The sequence below is a fragment of the Doryrhamphus excisus genome, chromosome 8 (assembly GCF_030265055.1).
Source record: "Doryrhamphus excisus isolate RoL2022-K1 chromosome 8, RoL_Dexc_1.0, whole genome shotgun sequence".
NCBI classification, from domain to species: domain Eukaryota; kingdom Metazoa; phylum Chordata; class Actinopteri; order Syngnathiformes; family Syngnathidae; genus Doryrhamphus; species Doryrhamphus excisus.
In genome coordinates, this window is record NC_080473.1 from 19,836,688 (window position 1) to 19,846,770 (window position 10,083).

Consider the following 10,083-nt stretch of genomic DNA (forward strand, 5'->3'; position numbering starts at 1 on the left):
TGATTAACCTCCACGCGTGTCACAGATCATGGTGATGCCACCACCAAACCCGTCACACTTCATCAAGTAGGATGGACACGTCCAAGATGTGGAATACTAATATTGATAAATGATCATTAATCCCGTACAAATATTTCTGTACTTGTTGGTTGCTTAGTTTATTGGTCAGGATACGCAAAAATCTAAACTATTGTTGTTCTAGTTCCAAAATTAAACTTTGGCAGCTGACACATGGGGCATTTGGGAACGTATCAGAGTTTGGTGCAGATCCAGATAAAGGTACACGTGTATTTTCATAGTTTTGATACTCTGGGGGCGGCACGGTGGTCTAGGGGTTAGCGCACAGACCTCACAGCTAGGAGACCAGGGTTCAATTCCACCCTCGGGCATCTCTGTGTGGAGTTTGCATGTTCTCACCGTGCATGCGTGGGTTTTCTCCGGGTACTCCGGTTTCCTCCCACATTCCAAAAACATGCTAGGTTAATTGGCCACTCCAATTGTATGAATGTGAGTGTGAATGGTTGTTTGTCTATATGTGCCCTGTGATTGGCTGGCCACCAGTCCAGGGTGTACCCCGCCTCTCGCCCGAAGACAGCTGGGATAGGCTCCAGCACCCCCCGCGACCCTCGTGAGGAAAAGCGGTAAAAAATGAATGAATGAATGAATGATTTGAATCTTGTGTTTTAAATATACGACTTTAATACACGTAACACCAGACACACACAAATCACACACAGACAGAATACACACACACCCGTGGGCTGCTATGCCTTGGTGATATAGCCCTCCTTGATGAGGAAGTCGTAGATTTTGCGCGTCTTGTTGACGTCGATTTTGATGAGCGCTCGGGCCTGAGCCAAACGCAGACCCCCCTGACGCTGACACTCGTTGAGCAGCGCCTGCTTGTACTCCAGGTAAGCGCCTGGCACCAAACGTACAACCTGACACAGCTGCACAAAACCAAAAATGATATCTTGAAAAGATGCAGTTGTGGAGTTCGTACGTAACGTGACTCTGTTTCATGCTCAACATGGTCAATCCATGGACACCAGCCCGCCAGACAGACATTTTTTTTTGCTATTTATGCTACCTCTTTCTCCCGTTCGTTGAGTTTCTCTGTCCCTGGCAGCCCGGTCAGGTTGAGGGGAGGGGCGCTGCGCCTGCCTGTTGCTGTGGAAACACAACAATGACTGTGTGTGTGTGAAAATGTGAGCATACTGGATACTTGAGAGTGCTCCCCATATAGAGGATCTTTGTGGGATGTATTTATGGAGAGGTGTCGTGACAAATGGTGGGGTGGTGCTGGGAGGCTTCATACCTGATGTTGTGATTGTTGTGACAGCCGGTGTGATGCCAGCATCTCTGTAGCCAGGAGATAAAATGAACATTAGCATCACACACACACACTATATATATTTTTATATACATAAAGACAGCGTTTCTGGCTTCTATTTACTGCACTAAAAAAAGATGAATCATCAAATTGAAGTGAAGCTAGAGTAGAGTAATTAATTACAAACGCTTGGAACATGCTCAGAAAAAACAGTCGGGATGGGAAACTAAACAAGAGGCTCGTTAAGGAGACTAAAAATACACACTCCACCTCAGCAGAGGAGCCACACAAATACCCGGCAGCGACATCAAACTCACATGGCGGCCTGCTTGCTGAGCCATTGCTGGCACGCTCTGCCGTCCTGGATGTACTGCAGTACGTCGCATAACATGGTCCTCTTCCTGCGCTCGTCCTCGCGCATCCGCTTCACCCGCTCGTACACTTTGCCGCCTGATGAGCACAGAGCATGCTCGATGCTATGGCGAGTGGGTAAAGTGGCATACGTTTGGCCAGGACTCACTGCAGAAAGACTTGATCCCGGCTTTCCTGTACTCCTGTAGCTTGCGGATCTCCCGCCGCAGCTCAAACTCCACTACAGTACACGGGGACACAAATAGAACTCATTGAACACACTGGCCACGCATTAGTGGGGAAATGGGAGAATTCCATAGATGCTAGCAATGGAATACTGTAAATCAGGGGTGGGCAAACTACGGCCCGGGGGCCACATCCGGCCCGCCAAGTGTTTGAATACGGCCCGTCCGTTCTTTCCAAAGTATTTCATTTAAACTCAACATACGAACTGGCATCATGGCTTGAGCCAACCTTTTGATGGTTTTATCAATTTTGTTATTTGATGTGGTCTGTTGTTTACATAGTGCTCCTGAAAAAAGGGACACAAGCATAATGATGATAATAATAATAATAATACATTTTAAAATATTTAAATAAAAATATTTAAATATAAAATATTTAAATAAAAATATTTAAATATAAAATATTTAAATAAAAATATTTAAATATAAAATATTTAAATAAAAATATTTAAATAAAAATATTTAAATATAAAATATTTAAATATAAATATAAAATAATAAATAATAATAGCAGATTGCATGACACTTTTACAGATACAATAATACCAGGTGGACTGTTACGTGTAAAATATATAGTCTGCCCCTCCCCCCCCCGTTTTGTTAAATCAATGCGGCCCGCGAGTCGAAAAGTTTGCCCACCCCTGCTGTAAATGGATGAAAGCTACGTCACATTGTATCCAATGTCGCAAGCATATCATTGACATTTAAGATTTGGGTGCTCCCAAATACTAACGTGCGTGACTCTCAATGAACTTGTCATGTTCAACAGGTCCGGCGACTCGTGCAAATCGTCTCATGACGTCATAGAGCTCCTGCACCTCCTTTGGGTAGCAACGCTCCAATACTGCAAGACCACAAGGAGAGCGAGAGAAGGTGAGCACACACAAATGGTCTCATTCTGTGGCACACAAACACCTTCGAAAGAATGGCATCTGTTTAAAATGCAGCAAAATATTATTAACAGCTACCTTCAGCTAAAACAGTTTTCCATCACACTATACAAAATATATATATATATATATATTTTTTTCCCTTTATTTGGGCAAATATGTGAATCATTACAGTGCATTTCTTACATCAATCAAAATATAACTTTCCATTATTTACATTTGTATTCAACTATCTGATCCCAAGCCCAAAAGGAGTAGGCTGAAGCAAAAGCTTATAAATGCCTACCCCTTTTTACAGGATATAATCATGTTCATGCCACTGTCTTGTTTCCCCTGTTATTATTTTCATTGTAATATTAATATCATTATTATCATTGTTGTTATAATCTTTATCATTATTACCATCATTATAATCATCATTAATATTACCATTTTCATCATTATAGTTAAAAAGTTTGTGATTTTTTTATTATTAATTTAATTTTACAGACTTCATTGCTTCTTGTAGAGTGTAGAGATTTCATCTGTTATTTTCTGAAATCTGCAGTCTTTGTGTGTCAATTTATTAGCCCACTTTTTTTGTGACATTTACTTATTTTCTGTATTGCATGTGTCTAATCTTATGCATTAAAAAACAAGAACTAAGAATTTTTTTTTTTTTTAATCATACTTATTTGTGGAATTTGAGTTTAGACATGGAAAAATGTTTACAATATGACAACATGACCTTATTTTTGAAATCAGAGGATCCCAAACTTCAGACTTGGGACGCAAAACGGGTGCAGTGTAAAAAAATAAGTCACCTCATTTGGAGAAATATGATCTTAGTTAAAACACATACGTGAGAACAAGGCTAAAAAGCCACGGCATTTCAGAATGTGGCATGAAATTACGGAAGGGATTAATAAAGAACTACGATGCAACGAGATGACCCACCTCAACAAACAATAAAAGCAGTTGATGTTTCCAAAACACAATGGACAAGAGTCCTGAACTTATTTACTTATTATACTATTATATTATGATGATCGTTTATTATTGGAAAACATTGCATTGTTACTATTTCTAATTTGTAACTGTGTCATTACCTTGTTACTTTCCATGTTGGTAAAAAAAGGGTAAACACCTCTGTTTAATCCAGGAAGTTAATAAACATACTGAAAAGGTAGGATACTCCTTTTGGACATGCCAAACTGTGAATTGGACGACGTGATGTATTCCACTGTAAATGGTGTGCATGTACAGAGGCTGACATCCATTAGGAAAAGTAGCCAATCTAGTATGTCCGTTGCTGAATTACTGGGCTAAATTATCCAATGATGTAATACATCAATAGGTGTTAACATTTTAGCAGTTGATGAACTTGTGGCAGGGCGGCACGGTGGTCTAGGGGTTAGCGCACAGACCTCACAGCTAGGAGACCAGGGTTCAATCCCGCCCTCGGCCATCTCTGTGTGGAGTTTGCATGTTCTCCCCGTGCATGCGTGGGTTTTCTCCGGGTACTCCGGTTTCCTCCCACATTCCAAAAACATGCTAGGTTAATTGGCAGCTCCAAATTGTCCATGGGTATGAATGTGAGTGTGAATGGTTGTTTGTCTATATGTGCCCTGTGATTGGCTGGCGACCAGTCTAGGGTGTACCCCGCCTTACGCCCGAAGACAGCTGGGATAGGCTCCAGCACCCCCCGCGACCCTCGTGAGGAAAAGCGGTAGAAAATGAATGAATGAATGAATGAACTTGTGGTGAGCCGTGACATTCGTCTTCCATAAAATAGAAGTTTTGGCTCCATTAAGCTTGGGAAACTCTGAACTAGAGAATAGCAAAGGAGTCTGAGAGAGGAAAAAGACAACGGTCATTAACTGGTGTGACGATTGGCCCGTGTTGCCGAGTAACGCCTGAGGGAAGAAGGCTGAGGAGTGCGAGAAGAGGTGTGCGTCGGTCAAGTTCCAGCGTGCTAAATGATTCGCTGCTGCTGAGCACACAAAGTGGATGCTGGCATTGGCACTGTGGCAACATGCCATCATGCAATTGTACAAAACGACACTGAACACGCTGCTGTGCCCCCTGGGGTGCCGACACATGATACTGTGTGTGTGTGTGTGTGTGTGTGAGCCTCTCAGGCTCGGGTAGTGCTTTCCATTATGGTGCACACACAATCTCTAACAGTCTCCATGACAACCAGTCTGCAGCTCGTCGGCTACTCTGACTTGCCTTTTGTCTCAAGAGACCAGAGAGCGAAATGGAAGGAAGGAAGGGAAGGTGCTAAAATAAATAAATCATGAAGCGGACGCCTTCAACTTCATAGCAACACGTGGTTTCCCGTCTCATTTCAACGTCTAAGCTCTGAGGCCACATGAAGACGTCCTACCGAGAAGCCTTGGCAGTGCGGGATGCACCGATGGTCAAAACGAGCCCCGCTAGCCGCTTTTTGGCTCGCTGAGAAGGCCAAGGGGGTTAAATGCGCTCATTTTACGCTGCGGTTGTTTTGCCCGTAACCATAGCAACCACAGCTGGCAACGTATCAGATGCTTCCCCTGGTTTGCAGACAAACACTCACCCTGGAATTTGCGCATGTTGATGAGTCCATGGTCTCGAATGATCCTGGAAAAGAAGAAAATCATCTCCATGTTGCAAAATGAGGATCATTATATCATCATATATCATTCATTCATTCATTTTCTACCGCTTTTTCCTCACGAGGGTCGCGGGAGTGCTGGAGCCTATCCCAGCTGTCTTCGGGCGTGAGGCGGGGTACACCCTGTGGCATTAACAGCTGTGGCTGTAGGCGACCTCGCTGTTGTTGGGAAAACTGAACACTTGGCCTGCCGGTGTTTACAATGAACTCATCAGCAGTTTTAATATTGGCTGAGCTGATTGCTCCTTGCTGTTATTACAGTAGATCGGGCGGTCATTTTGAAGGGGGGTACTGTCGCGGTACTACTACCGGAATTTCATTCATTCATTCATTTTCTACCGCTTTTTCCTCACGAGGGTCGCGGGGGGTGCTGGAGCCTATCCCAGCTGTCTTCGGGCGAGAGGCGGGGTACACCCTGGACTGGTGGCCAGCCACTCACAGGGCACATATAGACAAACAACCATTCACACTCACATTCATACCTATGGACAATTTGGAGTCGCTAATTAACCTAGCATGTTTTTGGAATGTGGGAGGAAACCGGAGTACCCGGAGAAAACCCACGCATGCACGGGGAGAACATGCAAACTCCACACAGAGATGGCTGAGGGTGGAATTGAACCCTGGTCTCCTAGCTGTGAGGTCTGCGCGCTAACCACTAGACCGCCGTGCCGCCCCATCATATATATGATGAAATAATATAATAAATATATGATGATATAATGATCATCAATACCGCTTTTTTGTTACATGATGTCTTTTTCACTATCTTTGCTGGCTTTTTTTGTTTCATCTTATTTCTACAGTGTGCTGCAGGCCCATAAAAACGAGCCAAAGGACACAAATGGCCCCTGGCCCGCACATTGGACACCCCTGCTTTGAAAACTATTCGTCAGGTTTTAGTATGTCACATGATGTCAACTCAGTCAGCAACTATTTTGTGCAGAGTACAAAAAATGTGTACATGTTGGCAGGTCTGCAGTTGCTTGGTGTTGTTGAAATTGCGCGTGCAAATTGACTTATTGCACATTTTGTAAACATAATAGTGATTGAATAATTGTGAGCGCAACCTGAAGGCTGTGTGGAGTTATGATGTGAAACATTTAAGGTATGGATGACGGCAGCTTAAATGTGTTCATAAATTTCTAGACATTATTTTTTTTACTGCATTCTTGGATTGCAAAAACATAAAAATGAGTTTGATTTGTGTATTCTAAATTCATGTATTGACGCTGGAAGTAAAAGGTGGGTGTAGTGCCATCTAGTGACAGACTGTGGTCATTACAAAGTAATAACTGGCCAAATAACAAAAAAGATTTCATACTTCTTCCTGCGTTGTCGCTCCTTTAATCTTGAATGGTAAATATCAACCACTGCCAGCTTGAGTGCTGAAACAGACACACAAAGATAACGTTGCATATGTCCTGTTGTTAAATCTTTGATTTTGGCCACTAAACGCATCCGTTACTAGTACCAACCTCGCAGGATGTCTGAGTCATCATCCACAAAATCAATGTCCTTGATATCCCATTCTGCGTAGTTGTCAAACTCCTTGTTGACACAGCGAGAGAGTTATTAGTGCTCATGTTTGACAACAATGTCAGAGCCCAAGGTAAATAAAAGCGCGAGACGTTCCCTGTGAGGCAGCAATCAGGGCACGATTGACCCTGAGATCACGTTTGGTCGTATGAATTCAAAACTGGCCAGCCACTCACCTCCATGAAGTCTGCACGAGCAGGCATGTATCCCGCCATGTCTCGTGACAGCACAGAGTCAAAGGTGGGCCGGGGGGGCTCATCTGTTGCTGTGAAATAAATATATTAGAGAAAACATGAGGACGCTGTACAGGTTGTATAATTCCAAAGGATATGTGTGGAGAATGTGTATTCACGGCTAAGAGGAGCTACGTTCAAAAATGCAAGTTCTTCTTGTATTTTTGTTTCCATGGAGCACCGTAAAACGTCATTTACATTAAAGCCATTAAAGACAACTGAAGCACAGTTGTCAAGGTAGCCTGATGACCCTGGCACTCGGCTTCCATCTGTTCTACCTATTTCCTTTCACCATCATTTATTAGTAGTGTGTGGCTACACTTAATAACTGCAAATGTGTTTCATAAGTGTGTGAGGCGTATTGTGTGAGCCGTTATTTGCAGTTTTTCAGGGATAGCCCAAAGAATTGAGCCGTATCGTCTTTGTGTTTGTGTTGTCCAAGATATGGCTACTCACGTTTGAAAGGAACGGCGTCGTCTGCAAAGCGAGCGTCTTTAGTTTTGCGCAGGCTGAGCAGCGTGGAGGAGAAGAGCGGGTTGTTGATAAAATTCTTCATGTAGTGGCTCTCGCACTCCTCTTTGCTTTTACTGCGCATTTGGTAGGCAACATCCTGCCTGGAGATTTCCACAGATCAAATACTGTTAGTGTGCAAGAAGAGCCGGGTTTGAGAAGGAAGGCAACAAATGAATCAGTTCATCACAGACCAGTTTCCAAAGCCACAGTCCATGACGGCCTCCAGGAGTGCCACCTCCTCCTGCGCCGTCCAACCGGGCTCCAGAACCGGGAAGTCTGATGTCTGAATACAGAAAAAGAATAATGAAGACACGTGCTGTGACATTCATTCATTCATTCATTTTCTACCGCTTTTTCCTCACGAGGGTCGCGGGGGGGTGCTGGAGCCTATCCCAGCTGTCTTCGGGTGAGAGGCGGGGTACACCCTGGACTGGTCGCCAGCCAATCACAGGGCACATATAGACAAACAACCATTCACACTCACATTCATACCTACGGACAATTTGGAGTGGCCAATTAACCTAGCATGTTTTTGGAATGTGGGAGGAAACCGGAGTACCCGGAGAAAACCCACGCATGCACGGGGAGAACATGCAAACTCCACACAGAGATGCCCGAGGGTGAAATTGAACCCTGGTCTCCTAGCTGTGAGGCGACACAGCTAACCACTAGACGCGCTAACCACTAGACCGCCGTGCCGCCCGTGCTGTGACAATGTGAAGATATTTACTTTGACTTACCATTATTTCATACTTGTGGTCACTCTGATGTTTCTTGTATTCAAATCCTCTGGTAAAACACTTGGCATAAAAATAAAAAAAGCAGAATTTGAATAGGATGTAAGGATCAAGAGGTGTTTAACTTGCCATTTACTCACCTGAAGGCAGAGTAAGAAAGGAGAAGGTCCACATTCTGCACATTTGATGTAAGGCTCTGTTAGGAAGGATGTGCAGCCTCTGCATGGTGGTTTGTCGAAGGGGTCATCTAAGGGAATCATATTCGGGGTTAGCATCAAAGCTAAAAGTAAAGCCACTTGAGCCAATGCTATCTGCAGTCTTGAGCTCTGATTTATAAACTCTCATTTAACAATTAAACAGTAGCCATGATGCATACAGCACCACATTTTAGTTCGACATCGCTCATGCAGAGAAAACACATACGGTATACTCTGCTGTATGCTAATGTTAGCATAATAACGCTAGCACGGTGAAGCATTTGTACCGCATTTAACCGCAATGGTGCATGCAAGACATAACTCTGGTAGGATTGAACTTACTTCCAAATGAGGACAGGCGATCCATGTGACGATATCTCCACAAACACGAGATAAATAAAACAGACGCCAAAATTGATATTGCGGATTTACGGGTAGATCGACTTTTCTTGATTCGGCACGACCCCCTGTTTCAGCCAAGGTAGTTGAGCACAAGCCACAGGAGGAGGCGTGGGGGAAATTAGTTTCTAATTCCTCCACTAGATGGCGGTGTTGTTCAGTCTTCCCCTTTGGCGTCACTCAGCAGACATGACAGAAAACAACATGTTGGTATGGTTTGTAAAAATGTGTAATATAGACATATTCTGGTGTATATTTATGCTTTGCGTGCTTTGGTTGCATTATTTGAGTGTGTAGAGTTTCTACGGAACACGCATTGTGCCTTTCTGCTTTATCCCCCCCCCCCCCCCCCCTTTTTTTTAGTTTGTCTTGTTTGTTATATTTCAACACTGTGCAGTGGACCATAAATGACCGTTGAAGTAGCACGTTTTTCTGATTTAAAACAAATGACACCATCATAAACTATTTAAAACATAAAAAATATATATAGTTTGTCCTCTAGCAACTGGTTGAGATGCAAATACATCATGTGTAATCAATCAAAACCACTTTTTTCATTCCTGCTTAACACATATGCTTGAAATGTATAATTATTGGTCATATTAATAATTTGGTCGTTTATTTTATATACTCTTTGAACATTCATTCATTCATTTTCTACCGCTTTTCCTCACGAGGGGTGCTGGAGCCTATCCCAGCTGTCTTCGGGCGTAAGGCGGGGTACACCCTGGACTGATCGCCAGCCAATCACAGGGCACATATAGACAAACAACCATTCACACTCACATTCATACCTATGGACAATTTGGAGTGGCCAATTAACCTAGCATGTTTTTGGAATGTGGGAGGAAACCGGAGTACCCGGAAAAGAAAACCCACGCATGCACGGGGAGAACATGCAAACTCCACACAGAGAGGCCCGAGGGTGGAATTGAACCCTGGTCTCCTAGCTGTGAGGTCTGCGCGCTAACCCCTAGACCACCGTGCCGCCCTACTCTTTGAACATTTACA

General features: G+C 43.6%; 1 protein-coding gene across 1 annotated transcript; it reads right to left on the reverse strand.

The window, feature by feature from the left end:
- Positions 1-676: 676 nt before the first annotated feature.
- On the reverse strand, positions 677-9,168 carry tada2a (transcriptional adaptor 2A). Its single transcript, XM_058079436.1, has 15 exons — positions 9,016-9,168; positions 8,617-8,723; positions 8,480-8,539; positions 7,931-8,022; positions 7,683-7,840; positions 7,170-7,258; positions 6,933-7,005; positions 6,779-6,842; positions 5,377-5,420; positions 2,663-2,773; positions 1,854-1,925; positions 1,651-1,783; positions 1,319-1,362; positions 1,091-1,170; positions 677-950 (listed from the first exon to the last, which is right to left on the reverse strand). Exons 1-15 carry the CDS (start codon positions 9,038-9,040, stop codon positions 765-767), a joined length of 1,338 nt encoding a protein of 445 aa, XP_057935419.1. The 5' UTR covers positions 9,041-9,168; the 3' UTR covers positions 677-764.
- Positions 9,169-10,083: the final 915 nt, after the last annotated feature.